This window comes from Dreissena polymorpha, chromosome 2 (assembly GCF_020536995.1).
Source record: "Dreissena polymorpha isolate Duluth1 chromosome 2, UMN_Dpol_1.0, whole genome shotgun sequence".
NCBI classification, from domain to species: Eukaryota; Metazoa; Mollusca; class Bivalvia; order Myida; family Dreissenidae; genus Dreissena; species Dreissena polymorpha.
The window spans coordinates 127,657,139-127,684,362 of NC_068356.1; the positions used below are offsets into that span (position 1 = coordinate 127,657,139).

Consider the following 27,224-nt stretch of genomic DNA (forward strand, 5'->3'; position numbering starts at 1 on the left):
CTCCGTATGGTAAAAGCCATAATAAGAAGGAAAACCGTCTTAAAATTATATTGGAACTGTTAATAAGCCTGATGAAAAAGGTTCATAGGGAGCTCATTAAGCATCCCAACATGTTACACAAGTCAAAACCGCTTAAGAAGGTAAAGGAACGAAAAACATAGTGTTGACGTTCCATAGTTTGGATCAGTTCCAAAATAGGTAAGACAGCACAGAGTTGCGATGACTTACACAAAACAAGGTATACGAAAGCATAATCTCTATCCTTTGATGAAGAAAAGAACAAATTTCTTATCATCAAGAAAAAGATGAGAAAAACCTCTATGTATCTAGCAGAGTGATTAAGGTAATAACTATGCTCTCAATTACCCAGTAAAAAATGAATTTCCATAGAACCTTTATACAGTTCTGATGGAATTATCCTTGCACAAGTAACAAGGATTGAAACTCTAACAGAAAAACGTTCTTCTGTAGAGATAACTAAAAGTTATTAATGGCCAGACATGAAGTGGCACATGTTTGGATCAGTAAAAATATGTCTCAGTGAGATATGATATTTGACCTGTGAAGAAGTTTCCTGAAAATAATTGTACAGGAGACTTAAAAGGTCGTAGAACCATAATCCCATGGTTCATTAAGTATATTTCATGAAATTATGGCAAAAACTCAGTTATTGCAAAAACTCACCAAGAAGGCAAGATATTCCAGTTTATGTCAATGGACGAATGTATAACAATCGCACACCCTGCTGGATCGATTTCTGTGAACTGCATTGTTGACGTTGTTCAGCATACCGGTATACACTGCGATATACGATCGCATAACGCTAATAACTAGCGTTTGATGATAAACAACATTCTTTGATATACTATGTACACCATGCAACTCGTCTGCAACTTCACTGCCGCGCATGCGCAATTACATTATTGAACCCAACGGAAAAATAATTCGAAAGAAAGAACTGCAGGACAAAAGGTCCAACAGGGCGTTGAGACGAACTGGTATGAGAAAGACGATAGAGAAAATTTGTTGTTCTTGCAAAGAACGAATAAGTTCCTGATTTCCAGTTACAAGGAGTGATAATATGATCACCTCCGTGTCTGTAAGTAAACCACGACCGATGTGTGATAGTTGAAACCATCACAAAGGAATCGTGAAAATGTGTTGTAAATGAAAAACAGCTAAAAAGAATTTTCGCTTTTCAAGATGTAGATGTGCAGGTGATATTCGTTAGGATACCACATAATTGAGAAAATCAAGATACGTTGTTCTATGTGATCGTCCATAACCTTATCTGCTCACATCTGTATAAGATGTAAGGAAGGTTGTGGTAGAATAAACTATATTCTTGCCAAGATAATCTTCTAGTCTAGACACCACTGAATAGTGGTAAATAATGACAAAAAGATGGAAATCTGTGTCATTAAATAATCCCGAGATTAATACAATTATCTTAAAAATAAAGCTGAAACGGACGTAAGAAAAGACGTCTCAGCAGAAGGACCGGTGACCGGACCGGTAAATACCGACCGGTGAACGAAACCATTTGTCAAGGATGGGTGGGCAAAGAAACCACGGCAAGCCAAACTTTCCCACTCCAAACACACTTGAAAATTGGTAGAATAGGACAGTGTTTAACACTTATAAGTTTATGACCTATCTACAGAATATAGCCTCTTCTTGAACCAATAACAGGCGCCTTTAAAATCCTGGATAATACAGGTCGCGAAGTCATCGATTTGCGAAGTACGGAAATATGATTGATAGCGGTACCTCCGGAATCGGAGGTGTGATGGCAGAAAAAGGTGAAAACCCTAGGGGTAACCTTAAGCGGGTCCACGCTTGCCGGTAGAATGCATGGAAGTCTTAAATTCTGACTTGATTAATCCATTTACTTCAAGACTTCTAACCTGGACGAATTCCGAAAGGAATACGACCAGTTATAGGAAGACGGCCTGTTATGGCCAGAAGTGTAATAGAAGAATAACTTTAAGATGAGGTCCCTCTTGATCCTAGGATCTAAGATCTGAGTTCAATAGGTCCTAAGCCATCTACAAGACTGTAGCCGCTATGCGGTCAATCTGATAGGCAATCCTATGTATCAGAACTCTTGTTGATTCCAGTAGCTTGAAAATATGCACTGCCGTAGGAGCAATAGAAAAGCAGAAGTCGATACAAATGTCGTCTTGCTAATCCTGCTAGCGTCATTAATGTGTCCCAACTGTTCCGTGACACTGACTGCAAAGTCTGTAGCCGACAGGTAAAGGCGGTTAAAACAATTCATCTTTCGGTTCTCGAACATAAATTAATAGAGGTCAAATAGTAATGTTCGACCTCAATGCTAGTCTCCGAGCCCACTTCAGCCGATCTATCTGCAAGACCAGTAGTCTGCATGTAGCCGGTTGAGATAGAAGTACAAATAACAGATATAGCATGATTTGGTAACCGTCGCCAGTAGAACATCAGTATTGAAAAACACAAAAAGTCATGAAGATTGTTGAATCCATAAAATATAGTATTCAATACAATCATAGCCAGGGGTATACAACTATGTAATGTAGACGATACCCGTGATACTAAAAATTGACCGATGAAAACACAGTGGAATACCGGTAATTGGTAAGTGGTGACCGAACCGGACCGGTCAATGACCGGTAACTGTAGCCCGGTGAACGGACCAGTCATAATATGACCGGTGACATTACCAGTTAAAGACCGAAAAATGGTGGAATCCATATGGTCTGTTATCAATGTCAAGCACTGCTCGGAAAAGAAGATCATGCCAAAAAAAAAAAAAAATCCAATCCGATGGCGATGAGACATCACTTATTCTGACCGGTGATCAGTGATCGGTGATATGACCGATGAATGGTGACCGATGTCCGGTGATCGGGACCGGTATAATATAACTGCGTCAGAATGGAAATATCTGGTGCAGAAGAATGACCATCCACTAAGTCATCTGATAATGTTAACCGGAAAACAACGGTAGATTATCAGTATTAATAGGCATAAGTGTCCTTGTAGTCGTAGTGGAGAAAAGAACAGCTTATCCCGAAGCCTGAATGTTAAACGAACTAGTGTTCGTATACAACTACGGCTCGGTGACTGCAACATGTGTGGATGCCATAAGAAGAACCATCACACGTGGAATGGAGACATGATATTCCTAAAGGAATAAAATGGAGAACGTCGATATGACCAGTAGGTTCATTAACGCCTACGTGAGAAGTGGCGACATCCATATAACTTCGATGCCGAAATATTGTTCGGCTACGCTGGAAATATTGACTTCTACAATATTGTCTCCGTGAGCATTGACATGATCGCTTACGAGCGTATCAACACCGAAAACTGCTCAATGAAGGAGAGGTTTGTTCGATAAATATCCAGTGGTGCTCAATGCAGTCCGCTGATGTCTACGTGAAGGTTGACGACGTCCTCGTTTCCTGCGATGTCGAGATCTGGATCGGCCGAGATGTGGATCGGCTGCGATGAGACCGAGATCTTCTAGAATAACGTCTCCGTGAGTGACGACGTGATCGCTTACGAGAGCCGCGACGATGAGAACTGCTCGACGAAGAAGAGCGTGTCCGATGTCTAATCCTTGATGAAGACGATGTATTCAACGAAGAATAGGAGAATAATTCAATGAAGAAGACCGAGTTCTTCTTCTTGACCGGTGACTGGTGTTATCGGTGGCAGGCCTAACTGATGACTGTTGACCGGTGACCGGAGCGGTGATCAATGACCGGACCGGTGACCGGACCGGACCGTTGACATGACCGGACCGGTGACATGACCGGACCGGTGACATGACCGGTGACCGGACCGGACCGGTGACATGACCGGTGACCGGACCGGTGACATGACCGGTGACCGGACCGGACCGGTGATCAATGACCGGACCGGTGACCGGACCGGACCGGTGACATGACCGGTGACCGGACCGGTGACATGACCGGTGACCGGACCGGTGACATGACCGGTGACCGGACCGGACCGGTGACCGGACCGGACCGGTGATCAATGACCGGACCGGTGACCGGACCGGACCGGTGACATGACCGGTGACCGGACCGGTGACATGACCGGTGACCGGACCGGTGACATGACCGGTGACCGGACCGGACCGGTGACCGGACCGGTGATCAATGACCGGACCGGTGACATGACCGGTGACCGGACCGGACCGGTGACATGACCGGTGACCGGACCGGACCGGTGATCAATGACCGGACCGGACCGGTGACATGACCGGTGACCGGACCGGCCGGTCAGACGTCGATCAATGGTCCGTGATCAACGTCCCCGGTGACGTACCGGTCATATCATGACCAGTGTTGTCACCGGATAATGACCGTATGGCGGATGCCAAATGGTCCGGCATTGGTCGATGTCCTTGACCAATGCCATCGGGCAAAGACCGGCTGACGGGTGTCGCCATATGGTCTGATGTTGACCGACTGTCTAAGAGACTTAGCATAGTACGGTCGCGATCGTGCCCGATACCCGGTGACTGATACTGCAACTATCATCCATGATCTGCGAAGTCACCGGGTATTTATCCACTCTTGTTTCTGCGACCATCATGTAGTCGAATATATGAAAAACAAGAGCAAAGCATATTCAACCATAAACTGGTCACAGACCAGATTATCATACGGCACATAAAATCATTATTTGACCATAATGAAAATTATAATAATACTGCCGTAGATCATTAATTAAACAAAAGTTTAATTCAAAACAGATGAAAAATAAAATGACGATCAATTAGATTGTCATACGGAACGTTAAAATCATTATTGCACACAATGGCAAATGATAAACAATCTGTCAATAGAAGAACACGCTTTGCACGATCTCGTAACACATTAGAAGAACATGCTTTGCACGTTCTAGCAATGTATTAGAAGAGCACGTTTTGCACGTGGTCGTTCGCGCCTGATAACACCCAGCATGGTAGAAATAAACCATTGTTCGATAAAAACAAGCATGGCTTACCTTTTACAAATGAAACAAAATCCATTAAATCCACACAAATTAATCCGAATGAGAAATAAAAAGATAAATAACACAATTTATCTATTCAAAACCCCAATCAACCAAGTGAAAAACAATATTTTAATTCAGAGCCGTAAAAGACACGTATACACCTGGTTGATCCGGAAAGAATATTGAGGGTTGGTTACCGATTTTTGGCTAGGTTGCATTGCACTATGTTTAACCTGGCCTGTATTACGGTATTGAGGTGGCGGATTCCCAGTTAAAATTCCGGATGAGTTATTTCCCCTTGGAAAGTATAAGCATACGATAACAGGTCAGTATTTATGACATTAAAATACATATATCAATATGTAAAATACACATATTCTGTTCGCTTGAAAATGTACTTCTTTGTTTTAAAATGTACATTTTCATTTTAGTCTACACAGGCAGCTAGGGGGTTGGGAATGGAGGGGGGGGGGGGGGGGGGGGGGCGGGCAGCTAGGGGTTGGGGATGGTGGATGGGGCAGTCTACACAGGCATCTAGGGGGTGGGGAATGGAGGTTGAGGCAGTCTACACAGGCAGCTAGCGGGTGGGGAATGGAAGGTGGGGCAGGTGAAGCATCAAGCTATTTCACTGTAGTACACTACAGGGACCTTCCTTAATTCTGCATGCAATCAACACAGCCGGTCGTGCATGGAGAGACTATCAAATAATACACCAAACATGAGATAGTGAAATCCTTTCCAGAATTTTTTTCATCAAATTTAAGCTAGAATATTGTGTGCATTTGATACTGGGCCCAGGATTATGCTGAACATAATGGTAAATATTTTTTTGATAATGACAATGGTGTTGAGTTAATTTTATCATAATGATGGTGTAAATAGTGATTTGATGGTGATGATAGTGTAAATAGTTATTTCTTGTGATCACATTAAATAGGTAGAAGATTGGCTAAAAAATACTGTCAACTTCTACTATCTTCTCCCTAGTACTCACCTACAGGAGAGAACTTTGCATGATCCTGTCCGATACCTTTCACACAGAACAGCTTCAGGTCCAGTTCCTGTATCAACATGGAACACTGTGATAACACCAGACTACATTTAGATGAATTTGTAAGGTGGGTTGACAATATAAGCACAGTCAATATACCTCTAATGCAATCAACAACTTAATTAAATTACAATGTTGCAACATGTTATCTATCATTAACTCCGTAATCAAATGCTAACATCATGCTCCTATCTTTAGGAATAAGGCCCCCCCCCCCCCCCACTAAAGACGCATCTCACTTTAATCCAGCACAGTTGAACCAAATATTAAAGTATAGTTTAACAAATACAGATCTTCAAGTGTGATCTCCAGGTCTGACAATTACATTGCAGTGGTGCTACAAAACATTCACAGGGGATAGTTTATGGACATAACAAACAACTATCATTACATTTTTTTATATTACTACCCTAATTATGAATCTAATAAGAGGACCATGAAGTCCCCAAAATGCTCACCTGAGTTCAAGGTACACCAGTTGTCAAAATCACTTGACCTGGTGATCTAGTTTTTGACCTCATTTAACAAAGATAAGAATTTGGTATAGATTCGATAAAGATCAACATTTTTACACACTTAAATCAAGGTTGAGTAATAAATGTAGCCTGTAGAGTGGTAAAAATGTTTCTCTAAAATTTGTTGACCTGATGACAGAGTTTTTAGAAACACATGGCCAGTATCAAACTTGGCATAGATATTATCGAGACAAACATTGGCACCACGTTTCATCAAGATTGTGGCCTTATGAGTGGTTACAAAGTGTTCGTAAGATTTGAACTGTTTTCTAGCTTTTACTGTAGATGCATGTTACCCTGATCCAAACTTGGCCAGATTATTTTCAAGATAAACATTCTGACTACATTTCATCAAAATGAAGTCATAACTGTTGCCTCCAGTACTAAGGTTACTCTCAGATTTAGCCTGATGAACTATTTTTTTTAAACGCTTTTGACCCAGATACAAACGTAAACTAGATATGCTCAATATAAACATTCTGACCAAGTTGCATCAAAATTGGGTTATAAATATTGGCTCTAAAATGATTAACAGTTTTTTTTAAAGATTTGAACAAATGACCTAGTTATTGACTCTCATGACCCAGATTCGAAATGGCCTATATATTGATTTTGACACAATATAGACTGATACACCAGAAACTAATACAGTTGTCTTACAGCCTGCAGTCTCAGTGAGCTGGTGCCAGAGATTACAGGCACTGTTGTTGTCATGGTACCCAATCATGCTTCAAGCTACTAACCTTCAAATGAAATAATTATTTGCTTAAACAATCACATTGTACCTGCCCAGGCCTCAACTTTGCTATCAGGATGCTGTTATCCCCATCATGCACTGGCCGTATGTCACCTTCCTTGAACTGAACAAAAATTTTTTTTGACATTTTGAGCAATAACCAATTTAAGTTATGTATGTGTTATATTCAAACTGAGGTGTCGACAATGCCATATTAATGAGATAAAGCCATAGAGATTTTTTTAGATCCAATTTAGTAAATAGCTCCATATGCCCAATTCTGGAAATAAAGTCAAAGGAACTAATAAACCCAATTCCCCTGGCAATAAATGTAGGTCAGAATAGCAACAAAGATATGTGTTATTAACTTATTATACTCCAATACAATATCCAACTTACAATATTTGCCTGGTTTCCAATTGGAATCCATTTCATGTGTTTTGTTGTGACTGAAATACAAAAGTAATACATGTTTATGAAGACCTTACATACTAACAGCATTTATTTGATTTCACAAGAGTGCCATGGCAGTCATGAATTGCTCACCTATTTAAACTTCATCAAGCAATGTAATTGTTAATTGAAAAACCTGTTACTGATTTAGATTACCAAACTTATTTGCCCAGAGAATGCGCCTACCTTTATGGTCCCTGTACAGGTCATCTGGGTCAGTGCCACTGTGTTTGGGGTTGTGTGTGCACTTTACCTTCAACTCAAACTGTATGGTGTCCTCCTCTGTCGGCTCAGCTTCAGCTGAAACATTGCCAATATGTGCATCAGTTAGCCTTGCCTTGGGAACACGCTGTTTTATGCAAGTGCGTAAAGTGTGAAGCCCACACAGGCTAGTCAGGGACGACAATTTCTGCTTTTCCATCAAAAATTTATCTTCTAATGGACAATCCAGTTAAGACAGAAAGTTTCATCACTTAAGAATTTGTAGACTGCCAAGCATTAACTCTTTCAGTGTGGGAACCGAATTTTGAAGGCCTTTGCAAACAGTTTGGATCCAGATGAGACGCCAGAGAACGTGGCGTCTCACCTGGATCCAAACTGTTTGCTAATCTGATAGTATTTTTTGAAAAAAAATCGAAGAAATGCTAATTGTAGAAATTCAGCAGACGACATTTTAGCAGACGATAAATTTCCCAGCATGCAAAGGGTTAAGAACTCTTTTCCCAGAGCATGGCTATATTAAAACAAGGCCTGCTAAAAAGTGTGACAAATTACCAACTCTTATGGATTTGATGTGTACTGGAATGCCACCTTCAACACACAGTTCAGAGAATACTATAAAATATGATAAATTTGCAACTCTTACTATTTTGTTTGTATTGGAAGAGTCGAGGGTCAGCCTTGATTGGTATCAGCCCCAACCTGTGAGCAAGCACCTCGTCCTGGATGATGGACGTATTGTTGTAGATGTGCACCTTCTCTATTGCCATAGTGGGCACCTGAAGGCAAACGGTTGCAATTTTCAGTGCTTTGCAGTTAAGTGGACAAGATAAATGTCAAGTTAAAGCTCTTTAGCTTCCAAAGACAGTCTAAAATCCTCTTTTCTAGATAGAATTAGTACCTGATGTCTGTGGAAGCATCTTGAAAATTCTCCATTAGTGGGGATAGAAACCTGGACCACCTAATATCATTGCAGACCAAAAAACACCTCTGCCATCTGCATTCAACACATTCAATTGGGCCATGCTCTGTGATAAAGGGGTTAATGCATGTGAGTAAAGTGTCGTCCCAGATAAGCCTGTGCAGTCCGCACACTTTCCGCCTAAACTACATTATTGCTAAGAAGATACTTTCTATAAACAGAAAATATCATCAAAGCGGAAAGTGTTGTCCATGATTAGCCTGTGCAGACTGTACAGACTTATCTGGGATGACACTTTACGCACATGCATTAAAACCCCCTTTTCACAGAGCACGGCTTAAATGCTTTATTTCAATCATATCAAAGTGGTAAAATAACCGTCACACACTTTACCTGAGGCAGCCAAGCAGAACTTAGTCTCTAGCCACTTAATAAATAGAAACCAGAAAGTCAGTAATTGACAATTGTCCTACTACTATCAGATATAGGGGAATGGTGGCTTTAAACATTATTCCATGACCAAACTTGCAATCAACACTCACATCATGTGATCAGGCTGGAATTTGAAACAAATCAATTGTGTGGAGTTTACAGTCCTGCACTCTACAACATAGTGAAAGCAGCTTAATAATAAAAGCTGCGCCATGAGCGCATGATACGCCCGTCGTTCGCCAATGAAGTAGTAAGGTAATAAATAACCCTTTGAATCATTTTTTTACTTCAGTTTATTTGTATTTGAATACATGGTTTATTTTATAAGTACATGAGCATGGAAATCACGAAATTTTGACGAACAAAGTCCCATAACTCTGGAACGACAATTCAGAATTCCGTCAAAAACGAAAGGGGATCAGGGTTTATCAATATTAAGATTGTGTTGAAATTTGAAAAAAATCCATCGAAGGATATTTGAGCTACAGTAGGACATTCAATGAAATCACGAAATTTTGACGAACAAAGTCCCATAACTCTGGAACGATAATTCAGAATTCCGTCAAAAACGAAAGGGGATCAGGGTTTATCAATATTAAGATTGTGTTAAAATTTGAAGAAAATCTGTCAAAGGATATTTGACGTAGCGTACGACATTAACAGACGGACGGACGGACGGACGGACAGACGGACGCGGGGTATACCATAATACGTCCCGTCATAGACGGGCGTATAAAAAATCCATCGGGGGATATTTGAGCTACGGTAGGATACATGAACAACAATAACATTTAAGGTCACAGTGACCTTGACCTTAGAATGAATGACCTTGAAATGACCAGTGGTCATCTAAGTGTGCTTGCAAACCTTCATGTCAAGTTTGAAGACTCTATGTCCAAGCATACCAAAGTTATAACAATTTTAACATTTTAACATTTAAGGTCACAGTGACCTTGTGTGACCTTGACCTTAGAATGAATGACCTTGAAATGACCAGTGGTCATCTAAGTGTGCTTGCAAACCTTCATGTCAAGTTTGAAGACTCTATGTCCAAGCATACCAAAGTTATAACAATTTTAACATTTTAACATTTAAGGTCACAGTGACCTTGACCTTCAAATGAATGACATTGAAATGACCAGTGGTCATCTTCTAGTACTGGCCAATCTTTATTTCAAGTTTGAAGACTCTAGGTACAAGCATACCAAAGTTATAACATGAAATAAGAACTTTAACATTTTTACATTCAAGGTCACAGTGACCTTGACCTTCAAATGAATGACCTTGAAATGTCCAGGGGTTACTTACTAGTTCTGGCCAACCTTCATGTCAAGTTTCAAGACTCTAGGTCCAAGCATACCAAAGTTATAACAACTTTAACATTTTTACATTCAAGGTCACAGTGACCTTGACCTTCAAATGAATGACCTTGAAATGTCCAGTGGTTACTTACTAGTTCTGGCCAACCTTCATGTCAAGTTTCAAGACTCTAGGTCCAAGCATACCAAAGTTATAACAACTTTAACATTTTTATATAGCTACAGTAGGACATTCAATGAAATCACGAAATTTTGACGAACAAAGTCCCATAACTCTGGAACGACAATTCAGAATTCCGTCAAAAACGAAAGGGGATCAGGGTTTATCAATATTAAGATTGTGTTAAAATTTGAAGAAAATCTGTCAAAGGATATTTGACGTAGCGTACGACATTAACAGACGGACGGACGGACGCGGGGTATACCATAATACGTCCCGTCATAGACGGGCGTATAAAAAAATGTAATAAGCATGAATTTATCAAAAGCCATAGGTTTACTTAGGAGCCTTTGTGTCTGTTTTTTTGGAAGTGCTTCACAGTAATCTTTCAAGTACCTGACAGCAATCTTTCAAACACTCATAAATAAGAAACACATGTAACGGATCAAAAGGCTGTATGAGATATTTCAAAACAATTTGTTCACTCTTTCTCCCATAAGAAGCAAAGTGAAAATGGCTTTTGCAACCAGCATAAAACCAGAACAGCCTGCAAGTAACTCGCAGCCTGTTCAGGTTTTATGCTGTTTGCTGCTCATCAGTATCTGAGGGTTGGAAATGAAACCTTTAAAACTTGGATCTAATAAGAAAGGCCTTTAATTAAATTTAACTTTCTAAGGGTCTACAAATGCTTTGAAATACGTATCTAAGTGATAAATGGTTCATATATTTTATTACTTTTTATCAGCTGATCATCGTATACTGTTAACTGAGTCTGTTACCTCTGACAGGAGTATTCTTCGGAAGGCATTGGCAATGGCTGCATCAATGCCAATCATGTCAAACTCCAACTCATCATTTGTTAGCCGCTTAATTTCCACTCTGAAGTTCTAGAAGCCAATTCAACATACATGTTTACTATGCATATATGGGTCATCCTATAACTGGTAACAACTGCTATGAAGTTCGCAAATTACAACTAACTTTTCAAGTTCTCCATCAGACAGTTTCTCGAAGTTTTGTATAAACAAATCTAGACCTTTCTAAAAGGTAAAAAATGCAAGCAATAACCTATTTCAAGACTATGTCCAATGCAAGGAAACATTTTTTGTATTTTATTTTCGAAAGATACAACACCAGAAATTTTCAGTATTCTCTCAACAACAGCAATTATTTGCAAGTTGGAACCATTGGTAATAAATAACGTCTACCGGGTAATACCTTTTCAAATTTTTCTTGATTCCAAGAGTCATCATAGCCATCATATGTTCCAGGAAAATCTGTGCTGTGCACCTTTGACACAAACAATTAACACAGTCAATATGGTAGAAGCACTTGTATTAAGGGAAATGCAACAAGTATAAAGTATGTTTATGTGATCAATAAGATACAACTGTGTACATAATATAAAGATGCTTATTTGAAGTAATTTAACTAAATGCATTTATTCGATGCAAATTACTTTCGCACCTTGTCACTTTGGCATAACTGAGACTGTATGCACGTACACTTTGCCACTTTCAGATGGAGACATTAAATGGAACTGTTAACGTTTTGGTAAATTGACAAACTTGAAAAAAGTATCACATATGTACATTTTCGTTGTAGTTATGATATTTGTGAGAAAACAATAATACTGACCATTTTCCATGCTTTAAAACATCCATTACATGCATGTTTTGATGATTAAAAAACCTAAAAATTATAAAGTGTTACAAATGTGAAACGATATAATAATTTTGAATGTTCTGGTATTATTTTTATATTTTATGACACTACCTGCATATAAAGTACAAAATACAACATTATCTATACCAGCACTAATGGCCTAGATTTTACTCCAAGGGTCAGTGGTTTGAGCCCGATTGTGGATGAGTGTTTTATTTCTTAACTTTAATTTTATTATATATATTGTTTTACACTGGAGCTTTTAGTTCTGATTTGTATCCCTTGTCAAAGGTGGAGTAATATAGGGCTTGTCCGTGCGTCATCCAGTCTGTCATTCCATCTGTCACAAAACTTTGCATGGTTTTATCTCAGGAACTATATAAGATGTCAACATGAAACTTCATGGGTGTATAGATATCAATGAGGAGAAGTGCCATGCACAAGAACCATAACCTTCCACTTTCTTAAATAAGAGTTATTGCCCTTTGTTGTATTGTATTGTGTAACTATTCAGGGCTTTATCTCAGATTTTATTATGAAAATGCATGGGTGTATAGATAAGATATCAATGAGGAGAATTGCATTTGCATAATAACAATTATCCTACACTTATTTTTTTTTAGGATTATACATGAACCATAAATCGAGGGCTTTGCACCCATCCATAAATAAACTTTCCTTTGCGGGGGATATCAATTCATCGACTTTGGTTGTTAAATTTATCAATTTATAGCATTTAATGACATATTTCAAAACATGCCAAAATCTGTGATTGAGTCGCTTTAATACTATGTTATTTCCAAGTTATATAGTGCTGTCTTACTTAAACAATTAACTGTCTTACTTAAACAATTAATTGAACTTGTCTATCCATAACAAGGGTTGCATTAAGACACATTTTTTACAGGACATGAGGTCAAATAACTTAAAAACTTACTGGACCTCACCAGATTTTACTGGACCTTTTATATTTGTTTAATCTTTATTATGACATTTACAGATTTAAACAATTAAAAAAAATAAAAATAAAATAACAACTAAATTTAAACTGGTTCTTGTTAAAACTTATGATAAAACTGTTAAAAATGTGAATAAAGCTTTGTGAATATTTGTGTACATAACAAGTAATTTTAAACAGTAATATAAAACGCTAGTACTCTTACTGTTGACACAAGACAATGCGTTTTATTTTATTGTTAAACAGTCTATAGATGTAAAATAAACATAAACCAGTCCATATTTTTTACATATTCTTAGTTTTGTTTTTACATATTCTTAGTTTCGTTTCATTTTCAACCAAAACTCCAAGCTATTGACCTTCCGGGTCACTGGGAGTTGCAACTGGCAAGATAGATCTCATGATCACAAATGACTTGCTATAAATTAATATAGATGATGACAGGTATTGTGTTTGTAAAAATTTATTAGGTTGATTTAACTCGATTTTATAGACATATGCGAGACATTTTTTTTTTACATGGAATTTCGTTTTATCAAAAACGAGGCTGAGCTGTACGTATTTACTAATAAAAGCTCATGGCACTCAAGAAGAACTAACGCAGGGGCTGCCAGTTTTGGGAATAATACCGGACCTCAGAAAATGTTTTAAACAAGGGACAAAATTGTCACAAAACCAGGTTTTCATTGTGAAAAAAAATCTGATAAAGGGAGACAACTCAAACTGAACTTTTGAAATGAACAAAGAAAATTAACCCCCTTTGTAAGTTTGTTTTAAAATAAATCTATTTTTAGTCGTGGCGACCTTGACATTGGAGATATGCACATGAATTATTTTTTTTGACCTTTGACCATGAAGGATGACCTTGACCTTTCACCACTAAAAATGTGCAGCTTCATAAGATACACATGCATGGCAAATATCAAGTTGCTATCTTCAATATTGCAAAAGTTATGAGCAACGTTAAAGTTTTCGGACGGACACACGGACGGACGGACGGTCAAAATTTGTGTGCGTATGGAAAGGCGTTGTCCATATACACATGCATACCAAATATGAAGGTTATATCTCAAGGGACATTTATGGCCATTTTTGACCTTTGAACTCAAAGTGTGACCTTGACCTTGGAGATATCGACGTAATTATTTCGCGCGACACACCGTCCAATGATGGTGAACAAATGTGCCAAATGATTTTAAAATCTGACAATGAACGACATAGTTATGGCTCGGACAAGCTCATTTATGGCCATTTTTGACCTTTGAACTCAAAGTGTGACCTTGACCTTGGAGATATCGACGTAATTATTTTGCGCGACACACTGTCCAATGATGGTGAACAAATGTGCCAAATGATTTTAAAATCTGACAATGAACGACATAGTTATGGCCCGGACAAGCTTGTTCCGCCCGCCAGCCAGCCAGCCAGCCCGCCCGCATTCGCCAATCTAATAACCAGTTTTTTCCTTCGGAAAACCTGGTTAAAAATGTCCGTGTTCCAACGTCTTTTGCATGGGTTGATTTAGCATGCGTTTTAACAATAGGATGATGGTAAACAAACACTGTCAATGTATTGCCAGTGTTGTTAAAAAATCATATAATCTACATTTCTAAAGACTAGTTCTTCTTGAATGCTCTGAGCTTTTATAAGTACATATGTACAGCTCAGAGTTCTTCTTGTTAACCCATATTTTAATGTAAAAAAATTATGTCTCACGTATGTCTAAAAAAAATTGAGTTCAATCAACTTATACATCGTTACAAACACAATACATGTTATTACTGATATCAATTTGCGAGTGAATTGTGGAGAAAAACTCAAAACAAAAACTTTATACAAAAACTGTTATCAAAATGAAAGCCGAAGTTTTGAATTGACAATTCGATCTATCTTACGTATGTTCCGAAGATAGTCTGTATATTACGATTGGTAGATTAGACACGCGATCTATCTCGCCGAGGATTCCGGAGATGGTCTATAGCGTATTTTCGAATTCGGAATAACTCGGAATACTTGGCTTTGTCCGTTGCAAAAATAAAGACATTTAAATGAACCGTTGACGTGTTTGAAACTTTGGATTAATATCAATATTATGCGAGCATAACATATCATGTAAGTGGTTTTAATTTGCGCATTATAGATATATTTACAATCTATTTGTGTTTATTTATGCCAGAAAATAGTTGATGTGGCTAATATTTCCGATTAAACTGCACGTTTCTATGGCAAATCGGGTTAGCAGTTGCAAATTCCAGCTATTGACCTTCCGGATTATTGCAACTATTCTAAAGACCAACAAGTGAGGTCATTATTAAAAACAAAACAACAACAACAATACAATTAACGTTATTTGTCAGTCTGTGGTAAATGGCAATAACAAGAATACATTTTCCAGTCCATGTTCTTTTAGCTCAACTCGTGTTCGTATTTCTTTTATTCTTTCCATAGCAATATTTTGTTCCAAAGAGCAATGATTCCTGTTGCTCTTTAGTTGCACGTGTTAAGTTTGTTTACGAGTTAGAATAATTTTAGAGGCAATCCGCATGAAGATGCACATAATACAAATAAACATATATATATATATATATAAGAAAATGATATTAAATATTCATAATCTAATTAATTTACAATTTTCTATATATTTAGCGTTAAATTATTACAGATAAATTATCATTTATTATTAATTGAATATGATTTTGTGTTCGTCGGTATGATTATAGGTGTGTGCATTACTTATTGTTTGCAAATGGCGACCGGAAGTTGATTTTCTGGAAAAAATAAAAGCGATTCCAGTGTTTCACTGTTTTAAGAGATCTATTTAAAAAAAGTGTTTTCTAAAATTAATTAATAATCATGCCCAAAGAACCCAGTCCGTTGGAAAAAGTAATTAAAGATGCAGATCTTCTTAAAAAGCAGGTAATTGCTATTCTCATTGTAACTGTCAAGACTGAACTTGTTTTTTTAAGAAAATTTACCATTCACAGTATTGTTTCAAAGTTAAATAAAGTACTATTTATGTCTCTTTCCATACTGTTGCTTGAAATAATTTATATTTAAACAAGCTTTCTTAAATGTCCATAACAATTTTTTTATCAAACAAGCAATTATTCTAGCACTGCTTTTAGGGCTCTTTGCAACAATATTGTATCTCTGGCATTGGTAGCAAAACATATACACAAGTCCTACATTGAGGGGTAGTCCAACGATTTTTTTATCACATGCTTGTAAAATACAAAGATGCAGAGTAAAATTCATTTTTATATATACTTCAAATTTATTGAAAATAATTTCACATGCTTTTATTTTTGACAGAAAGTTACTCCAAGGCTCGACTTTGACCACCTGGTTCAAAAATGAGCAATCCATTTACCAGTACTCTAATATGAACCGGTAATCAAAGGAATACAATTAAAAATTGCAAACTATAAACTTTGTTTGTTCGTCAGTTGTTATATTTCACCTTCAATTTGTTTGTATAACAATAGGTACATGTATGCATTAGGTTTTGGAACATTAAGTACATGTCTATGTTATCTTTCTTGGGATAAACCATTGTTTATCACCAGTATACATGGTTATTAACCAAGTACACAAATGTAATTTGCAGTTGGCCTAAGGCATTCATCTGCCCGGTTTCATGACCTTAATACGGTCATAAAAACTAAATACTCGAAATGACAACAGATAAGTGAAAAAAGGCAAGAAATCTGGTAAAATTGCGCCGTAAAATATTTTGTCCAAAAATTCAGAGTGAAATCTGGTAAAATTGCGGTGTAAAATATTTTGTCCAAAAATTAAGAGTGAAAAATTATGGACAAAAACCTGTATGTCTGAAAATGTAGTCAGGTAAAATAATTTTTGTCGCCAAAAAAAGGGGTTTTTGAAAATTTAGAGTTATTATGGTAAGCAATTTGATTGCCTGTATCATCCAAATTAAAAAGAAGGCACGAAGTTTGCATACATTTACCATCTCAAAAAAACATTATTTATCCTAAAACACTACTACTTAGACCGAAGAAACATTATAGAAACTATAACATTATTACAAGACATGTGTAGTTTGATGCGATTCAACACTAAAAAAAATTAAGTACAAACAAAGGGCCAGATTATATGATGAGGTGATTTTTTGGCAATATAAGAAGCGTTTGGCTGAAATGTTTATTAATTTTTATGGAAAATTGAGTGTTTTTAATCATCACTTTTCTTACCTCTGATTATATTTTTTTTTAAAGATTCCCTGGTTCATTTCAAGTGTTGGGGCAAAATTATGTTGTGGCATTATGTAAAAATAATTAAACTGTAAGGAAATTAAAAATCCTGAACAAAAATTATACGTTTTGTCATTACTGCTAATTTAGAATTCAAAGAAATCTAAAATGTATTTTCTTTTGTTCTGTGGACAGTGTCTTTTACAGCATTGTATACGGTGTATATATTGTTTTCTGTAGGTGACAAAGATTGCGCAAGAAAGTTTGAAGAATGCAGCCAACAAAAAGTTAAAAGATAAAGAACTTAAATTCAAGGCTAACTTCAGAAGGTATGTATTTTATCAGTTTAAATTATGTAACTTGAGTTATTCATTGTGGTACATCATAAAACTATGGTAGTGGTACTGTGAAGTATCAACTAATAGAATCACTTTTTTATGAGGTTCCTGATTGTAAAACTATATCTTTGTTTTGTTTGGATCAAACAAAGATGAAAAATAATGCAGGTTTAAATTTTAAAAGTCTTTCCGTAATGCATATGGTTTATTTATTGCAAATATTGATTTTAAGACAGTCCAAAATGTACCTTCTCTAGCTTTAACATGAAGAATTTGCATAAAGTTGAATTTGGAGTCAGTTAGGTCTGTAAAATATGCTGAAATGTATGTGGCAGACTTATCTTGCAGTGAAGTCACTATGACTTAAAATAGAAAAATGTGTTTTTGCTCGAAAACATTTTGTTTTGATGGAGGTTTTGTTCTGTAATTAAGTTAGTAGCTAACTTACACGAAGACCTAGGGTGCATTAGAGGTTAGTTGGGTCAAGGTAATTATAACTAAATATAAAAAAAATGGTTTCCACTCAATAACTCGAGTTTATACATGTGTATTTAGGTATTTTGCTTATGGTTTGTTTTGAGTTAGCTGAGATGCAGACCTTGCTTGTAAACTTGATACAATTTAAATTGCTATCTTGCCATGGTCACATGTCTTTTTTTAATTTATAAACTTTAAGCTTGAAGTTTACCTATGCTACATTACTACTTTACATATCAGAATTCAACTTCAAATTTGTCCTTGTGGTTATTATACCCGGTGACTGACAGGAAATGTATATTTTATTATTGACGGGGTAAAGCATCAAAACGGTTGAGCAAGCCGTCTACAAAATATAAAAACACAAATGAGCCAGGCTTTCTGCATGCAGGTTAAGTATTTCTAGATAAGCCTTTGCAGATTGTTGAAAAAATTCATAAATGCTAAAAGTGATGTCCCTGATAAGCCTGTGCGACACTTAAAGCACATGCATAAAGCCCGGTTTATCATGAGACCAACTCAAATTTATTTCAATGTTTTAGCTGCTACGAACTTAAGCCCCAGGTGACAGAGCTGCTACAGAGAGCTCAAGCTTTGACAGAGGTATGGACCAAGGTCTTAGGCCTATTAAAGTATAAACATTTTCATAACACTAATTCAATCTTAAAATTTGGATGAAAAATAATAATCTACACAGAATACTTCATTGATAGTGCTGATTTTCAGACTTATTGAAACCTCTGAAGAACCCGTCTCACATACTGTCTTATTAGGTTATAATCATGTCAGACATTTGGTCAATTTTTCAGACATGGATGCTTGATGCATTTGAATTCTTCACATTTTGTGCCTGGTAGTGTTCAAATGTTTTTATGCCCCCGGATCGAAAGATCGGGGGTATATTGTTTTTGGCCTGTCTGTCTGACTGTCATTCATTCATTCATTCACTGTATATGTGTTTCCCAAAACTTAAAACCTTGGTTAAAGTTTGCTAACTTTTGCAATATTGAATATAGCAACTTCATATTTGACATGCATGTGTATCTCACAGAGCTGCACATTTTGAGTGGTGAAAAGTCAAGGTCAAGGTCATCCTTCAAGGTCAAAGGTCAAATATAATTGTATTTTTCTTTCCTAAAACTTAAACCTTCGTTAAAGTTTGGTCATAACTTTTTGAATACTGAAGTTAGCAACTTGATATTTGGCATGCATGTGTATCTCATGGAGCTGCACATTTGAGTGGTGAAAAGTCAAGGTCATTCTTCAAGGTCAAAGGTCAAATTTATGGCTTCAAAGCGGCGCAATAGGGGGCATTGTGTTTCTAACAAACACATCTCTTGTTCTGTTAGGCATGGTACTCAAGACTTTGTTAACCATTTTGGACATATAACCAATACTTATGAAATTGGAAATTTTAGTGTCATTTACTTTAAACTGCGAACATTTAAATATTGAATACAGTTACATGGAAAAGAAAATTCTAAACATTAACAAATACGTAAAACTGGATATTAAAACATCAATAAAAATTATTATTCTTTATTTCTTCACTTATCTTTTATATTTCCGGATTTCTGTTAATCAAACAATCAATAGACACTTTTTGCCCTTTGTCTCAATACACGAATATTTTTAAATAATGGCTGTAAAATCAACCAAAATAGCTTTAGCACTTTTTCACCTGACCCTATGACAGAGTTAAATGAATAAGTTTATATTATAATGTGGCTAGATTTGTTAAATGTAAGGATTGGATTGTTTGGTCATGAAATATAATTTGTGTATATTTAACTGTCATTTAGGAAAATGAAGACCAGAAACAAAGGAAGAATTTTGAAACCAAGAAGAAGAAAGAGGTTGATAGAGTCACAGCATTCCAGGTATGCTATTAAACTATGTTGATTGTATAAAACCTATCATACCATGTGACCCTTAACATTCAAAATTGGTTTTATACCATATGAGTTGTGTTCTGAGAAAACGGGGCTTAATGCATGTGTGTAAAGTGTCATCCCAGATTAGCCTATGCAGTCTGCACAGGCTAATCAGGGGCAACACTTTCTGCCTAAACTAGATTTTTTCTAAGAAGAGACTTTCTTTGAACAGAAAATATAAAAGCGATAAGTGTTGTCCCTGATAAGCCTGTGCGGATTGCACATGCTTATCTGGGACGACACTTTACGCACATGCATTATGCCCAGTTTTCTCAGAACACAACTTAAATGTATGATATAAAACCATGACACTTTACGCATATGCATTAAATCCTCTTTTCACAGAGCAAAGTCAATATATGGCCAGGGTAGCTCCAGACCAGCACTATTCTTCCACTTTTATGTTCAGGAGCTAACCTGTCAGCTATATAGTCATGTAAGGTTTTGTTGGTCCCATCAGCGGACATTGTAGCTCCAGGACCGACAAAGCAAATTCACAGGCTTGTCTGGAGCTAAGTTAGCCTCATATGGGATAAGACCCATTTTGGCATAATGGGAGTCGTATGAGATCTATAATATCATGTATATTTGGTAAGTAATGCAGTAAAAACTGGATACTTTGTGTAGATATAAAGTGGAAAATATACTTGGTCTATATCCCATAATTTTAGTAGCAGTCAGAGCATTGTGATAATGTTGATAAAGAGAATAACACACATTAATATCATTTGTAAATCCCATAATTATGCATACATGTACTGGTATCATCGAATAACTTGTATTGTTGGTTGAACAGTATATAGATTGTAAAAATGTTTTGCATGTGATAAAAAGCTTGAGTGTATTATTAAATAAGCAAAGTGTATATAACTTGCCATCTGGTTTCCTTGTTGACCCTTATTTTGTATAATACAACTAATATTTCATTTTTTGAGGGTAATCACTTGCAAAGAAATATTGTAACCCCTGGCTGCATAAAGGCCAAGGTTTAAACAAATTTAATATCACTCTCATATAATACAATATTTATATAATGTCAGCATCCACGGGGTTTCTTGTTTATGTTACTTTCTCTACATCTAAATACATGTTATTTAAATTTGTATTTATGTATTTGTTTAAATGTGTGTGTCTTTAGACTCAGCTGGAAGATGCCATGAGTAAACTTTACCCAGAGGAGGCAGTAAGGAAAGAACAGGAAAAGTAGGTGCAAATAACTATAGCTCATACAACATGAATGAATGAGAACTAGTCTTTAGAAAAACTGCACTTAATGCATGTGCATAAAGTATCATCCTAGATTAGCCAGGAATGTCTGCACAGGCTAGTCAGTGATAACACTTTAGCCAGGAATGTCTGCACAGGCTAGTCAGTGATAACACTTTAGCCAGGAATGTCTGCACAGGCTAGTCAGAGATAACTCTTTAGCCAGGAATGTCTGCACAGGCTAGTCAGTGATAACTCTTTAGCCAGGAATGTCTGCACAGGCTAGTCAGTGATAACTCTTTAGCCAGGAATGTCTGCACAGGCTAGTCAGTGATAACTCTTTAGCCAGGAATGTCTGCACAGGCTAGTCAGTGATAACACTTTAGCCAGGAATGTCTGCACAGGCTAGTCAGTGATAACACTTTAGCCAGGAATGTCTGCACAGGCTAGTCAGTGATAACACTTTAGCCAGGAATGTCTGCACAGGCTAGTCAGTGATAACTCTTTAGCCAGGAATGTCTGCACAGGCTAGTCAGTGATAACTCTTTAGCCAGGAGTGTCTGCACAGGCTAGTCAGTGATAACACTTAAGCCAGGAATGTCTGCACAGGCTAGTCAGTGATAACACTTTAGCCAGGAATGTCTGCACAGGCTAGTCAGTGATAACACTTTAGCCAGGAATGTCTGCACAGGCTAGTCAGTGATAACTCTTTAGCCAGGAATGTCTGCACAGGCTAGTCAGTGATAACTCTTTAGCCAGGAATGTCTGCACAGGCTAGTCAGTGATAACTCTTTAGCCAGGAATGTCTGCACAGGCTAGTCAGTGATAACACTTTCCGTCTAGACTAGACTTTCTTTCAACGAATATTTTTATAAAAGAAGTGATTAAAGGGACTGCATAGGCAAATCTCTGGGACGACATCTTAACCCTTTGCATGCTGGGAAATTTGTCGTCTGCTAAAATGTCGTCTGCTGAATTTGTAAAATAAGCATTTTTTTTTCATTTTTTTTTCAAAGCATACTATCAAAATAGCAAACAGTTTGGATCCAGATGAGACGCCACATTCTGTGGCGTCTCATCTGGATCCAAACTGTTTGCAAAGGCCTTTAAAATTCGGTTCCCGCACTGAAAGGGTTAAAGTCATGCATTAAGCCAAATTTTTCCCTTAGTGTGGCTGATATATATTGTTTCAATTTTCAAATGGAGTTTAAAAGGACCTGTATAATGTAACAATACAACTTGTAAAACCATCAATGTATTGTAATGTCAAAGTAATTAGAAAATTATTAAACTGAAGGCTGTGGATAACTTTTTTTAAAGAGAGAAATTTGAAACTATCCTCGTAAAGGATACTTTGCTGTCAGTGAATTATTATAAACATTTGGATTTTGGGTTTATTCCATCCTTACTTGAATATATCAATGGTTACCATTGTTACTACATGTATAGATAGCTAACCTCTTATTGAAATATTTTTGGTAAAGAAATGTTTTCTGTCAATATTTGTATGTTTTTTATGTTACTGTATTTTTTTACCCATTTTTGTTAATGGGTGAATAAATAAAATAGCCATTGTTCTGTATTTTAGTCTGCATGAAATTTTGTAGTTTTTCTTAAAATGAATGTTTCAGATCAACTGAATTCATGGATTTCTTATTTTGCAAAAATATTGGGTTTTGAGTCGTTAATTTATTCCTATTTGTTTGTAATACTAGCCCACTATAAATCTCAATGGCTAGCCAAGAGGAGATAGACCCTGTGTAGCACATGCCAATGAACTAGTCCAATGTTATGAGGTGATAGTAACTGGCCTTTTGTATTGCATACCAATCAAGAAACAAACACAGTATGTTTTCATGGATAAGTTTGTTTATTTGTGTTCTTTTATGTCTACGGTAATTCAGTCTTTAAAACATTGAAGATCGGACATAATTTTTTGTCTGAATATAAAATGCATGGATTGGTCTACCAACAAAATCAATAAAATTTCATGCCCCGCATATACTATTAGTTTCATTTTATCAAGCCATATGTTTATATAGTGGGTTGTCTTCTTCTCGATTGCTACACTTGGAGTCTTGGGGCAATTGTGAAACAGTTGGTTTATTGTAGAGCCTTTACCTGTCCATATATCTTAAATAATGGGTTGCCATCAGATACATTTACTTTCCCTTATAGTTTAAATATGTCATTTAAATGATATAACACCTTGTTTATTCCTATTGTAGAGAGTTGAAAAAGGAACTGGGAGGTGACAAGGATGAGGAAGAAGAGGAGGAAGATGATGATGATGATGATGAAGAGGAAGGAACAGGGGAAGTAAAAACAGACACCCTGAATGAGACTGCAAAAACAGAGGGTGACGAGGAGGAGGAGGATGAAGAAGAAGAAGATGATGATGAAGAAGAGGATGATGACGAGGAGGATGAAGATGGGGCAGGGGATACTCTGGAAACACCTAAAAAGGGTATACCAAATTGTATACCACATTGTATTTCACTTTTAAATGCACATTGTATTACACATTGTAAACCACATAGAATATCACAATGTATACAGAATTGTATGCCATATTACATGTATATACCACATTGTATGCCACATTGTATTCCACATTGTATACCACATTGTACAACACATTAAATATCACACTGTATACAGTATTGTATACCATATTGTATACAGCAGTGTGTACCACATTGTATACCACATTGTATACAACATGGTATACCACATTGTATACCAAGTTGGATGCCTCATGCTATAATAAGGTTTCTCCATTGCTGATGCATCTGAAGTTTCAATTTGTGTCTGTTAGAATGGTTTAGAGATTACTTGCAATATTTACAGCTGCATTTTGATGTTCTTGTGCGAGAATAAAATGGATTAATCCCTTAGTAGCCTAAGGTTAAAGTGAATGTTTTATGTTTGCAAAAAACACATTATTTGTTTTATTCTGTATATCTCTAATCAAACCTTAACAGAATATGTATTAAAAGCATACAATCATACACAGACAAAAAACATGGAATGAGCCATGTTAAATTAAAGCAATCACACATCACCATTATCAATGTATTTATTAAGATAAAGCAAAGTAAGAGCGTTTAAGGTAAACATGTTATGAAGTTGGTTAAGATTCTTTTACTGAGTTTAATTATCTTAATTGAAATTTAGATAATATTTGTCAAAGAATAAAAAAATATTCAATAAAAAATAATTGCACAGTACATTACAAAGTTGGTGAGGTAGTGGTATTTCGGTAGTTTATATTTTCAGTAGATCACTCTTGTTCAATTTCATATAAGTTAGTTGTAAGCTAATTAAGCTTATTGTCCCCTACTGGTGAAACCGGAGGGGACTTATAGTTTGTCAGTCCATCACACTTTTCTGGATCCTGCGATAACTTTAAAAGTTCTTCATATTTTTTCATGAAACTTAAAAACATGGATTGATGGCGATATGGAGAGTATGCACGTCATTTCATTTCATTCCTACATCAAGAATTCTGGTTGCTATTGCAACAAATATAAAAAAAAATAATATTTATTTTACTGACAAGGGTGGAGTTTCACCGGTAGGGGACAATATTGCTTTGCAATCTCTTGTTTAATTTTCATCTCTGCAGGCATATTGTTGATATTTGCTGTAAACAACGACATCATTTATCAATTTATAATTTAAAGGCAATGTTTTTTAATTTTTACACAAAACAATGACATCACTTTGCCACTTAATGAAAAGTGGTATGGTTTTTTAATATTAATTGTTTTTTGAGTGTGTTAATAGGGATAGGGAAGCAGGATACTCTGGCAGTTTATCCAATCAGAGAAATAAGTGCTTCGATGGTAAAGAGCAAAATGTTGTAATTATTTTCAGTTCAAACAATAGAGAGCGCAAAGAAAGCTGTTGATAAGAAAGCTGTTGATAAGAAAGCGGTTGAGGAAGAAAGCGAGGAGGAGGAAGAAGTGGAGGAGGAAGAGGTGGAAGAGGAAGTAGAAGAAGAAGAAACAGAGGAAGAAGAAGAAGATGAGGAGGAAACCAAACCAATGAAAATTGTAGAAAGGTTATTTTTACTGGAGTCTTATAGATAAGCTTTCCATATCTTTGTAAGTTATAATGTAGCATAATTAATCAACATTCAAGTAATTTTCAAAATGTAAAATTATAACGGCCTCTGGCTCATCAATCTTAGTGTATTTTGTCTTATGAGTGTTTCATCAAATAATTTTTTTTACTTTGTCATAGTTCAAATTTAAACCATTGATTTTCATGAGGAATATATGATTTAAGTCCTTAAATATTACTTGAGTTAAATTTTCCTTAGGGATTTTTAAGATATGGCATAAGACTAAAAAGAGACCTTTATGACCATTTATACAAATCTACACAATTGTGATAATTTATGATCAAGGTTTTAATGGTTATTTGTCTCATCTATGGGTTTGTTAGACATGTTTAGTTTATTAAGCAAATGTTTATCAAAGAGTCTCTAAATTTTGAAGCCAGTCTGTCTAAAAGCAAAATAAGTAAATTAATATTCATTAATTAAATGTTGCATTTGAAGTATGGCTATTTGATATATTTATGATACCTATTTTAATTTCTTTCTCGTAACTCTTTTTTTTTTGGACAGCAGTGAATTCTTAACTGTTTTAATATTACGATCTCTATTCATGAACGATTATCTACTAGTTTTAAGATGAATAAATGTTTAACAGCAAAACTGCAAAAGCTAAAAAGGCTGTAGAAGAGGAAGATGATGATGATGATGATGAGGAGGAGGAGGAGGAGGAGGAGGAAGATGATGATGAAGAAGAAGAGGAAGATGATGATGAGGAGGAGACAGATGAGGAAGAAGGGGAAGAAGGACAGACAACTATGGAGATCACAACCACAGTATGATAATTCATGGTTGATACAAACGTCAAAGTTGATACTTCTCACATGGTTTATAATAACTGGATGTTTAATTTTACTCTCAGGGTTGATACAACTCCCATGTTTAATAAAAAATCTTATATTTCTTCTTGATGTGTCTTCATATTTTACAAAAATACAGAATTTGTTTTTATTATTTAAGCACTTTCAGACAAGTATATGAATGTTGTTTCACATAATTTTAAATAAGAAAAAAAAAATAATTTAAGATTAATTCTCCGTCTGTTGGTTTTAGTTACAAAATTGTATAAAAAAGTTGTGTCCATATGTTGATGGGCGGGATGGTCCGCATGCAATTTCATTAGCTCAGCGTTTTCGGAGAAATCCCGAGGTATTGTCATAGCCAGCTCGTTGTGTCGTCCGCCGTCCAACATCGGCCGTCCGCGTTGTGCTAAAACCTTAACATTTTGTTAACCAGGTTTTCCGAAGGAAAAAACTGGTTATTAGATTGGCGAATGCGGGCGGGCTGGCTGGCTGGCTGGCAGGCTGGCTGGCTGGCTGGCGGGCTGGCGGAACAAGCTTGTCCGGGCCATAACTATGTCGTTCATTGTCAGATTTTAAAATCATTTGGCACATTTGTTCACCATCATTGGTCTGTGTGTCGCGCGAAATAATAACGTCGATATCTCCAAGGTCAAGGTCACACTTTGAGTTCAAAGGTCAAAAATGGCCATAAATGAGCTTTTCCTGGC

At 36.4% G+C, this 27,224-nt stretch overlaps 2 protein-coding genes across 6 annotated transcripts in view; one reads left to right on the forward strand and one right to left on the reverse strand.

Moving 5' to 3' along the window:
* The window catches only part of LOC127868949 (DNA-directed RNA polymerases I and III subunit RPAC1-like), a 28,232-nt gene extending 12,264 nt beyond the window's left edge, over positions 1-15,968 (reverse strand). For both annotated transcript variants that reach the window (XM_052411164.1, XM_052411163.1), the window contains exons 1-8: positions 15,812-15,968; positions 12,021-12,092; positions 11,582-11,689; positions 8,616-8,748; positions 7,937-8,050; positions 7,697-7,746; positions 7,347-7,421; positions 5,990-6,056 (exon numbers count right to left, since the gene is read on the reverse strand). In XM_052411164.1, the coding sequence (XP_052267124.1) occupies positions 5,990-6,056; positions 7,347-7,421; positions 7,697-7,746; positions 7,937-8,050; positions 8,616-8,748; positions 11,582-11,689; positions 12,021-12,092; positions 15,812-15,871 (679 nt within the window). In that variant the 5' untranslated portion in view covers positions 15,872-15,968. The remainder of the gene's footprint in view (positions 1-5,989; positions 6,057-7,346; positions 7,422-7,696; positions 7,747-7,936; positions 8,051-8,615; positions 8,749-11,581; positions 11,690-12,020; positions 12,093-15,811) is intronic.
* Positions 15,969-16,174: 206 nt separating this feature from the next.
* The window catches only part of LOC127868947 (nephrocystin-1-like), a 49,464-nt gene continuing 38,414 nt past the window's right edge, over positions 16,175-27,224 (forward strand). For all 4 annotated transcript variants that reach the window (XM_052411159.1, XM_052411158.1, XM_052411161.1 and 1 more), the window contains exons 1-8: positions 16,175-16,341; positions 17,877-17,965; positions 18,994-19,054; positions 20,254-20,331; positions 21,524-21,588; positions 23,820-24,058; positions 25,471-25,657; positions 26,313-26,490. In XM_052411159.1, coding sequence (XP_052267119.1) covers positions 16,279-16,341; positions 17,877-17,965; positions 18,994-19,054; positions 20,254-20,331; positions 21,524-21,588; positions 23,820-24,058; positions 25,471-25,657; positions 26,313-26,490 — 960 coding nt within the window. In that variant the 5' untranslated portion in view covers positions 16,175-16,278. The remainder of the gene's footprint in view (positions 16,342-17,876; positions 17,966-18,993; positions 19,055-20,253; positions 20,332-21,523; positions 21,589-23,819; positions 24,059-25,470; positions 25,658-26,312; positions 26,491-27,224) is intronic.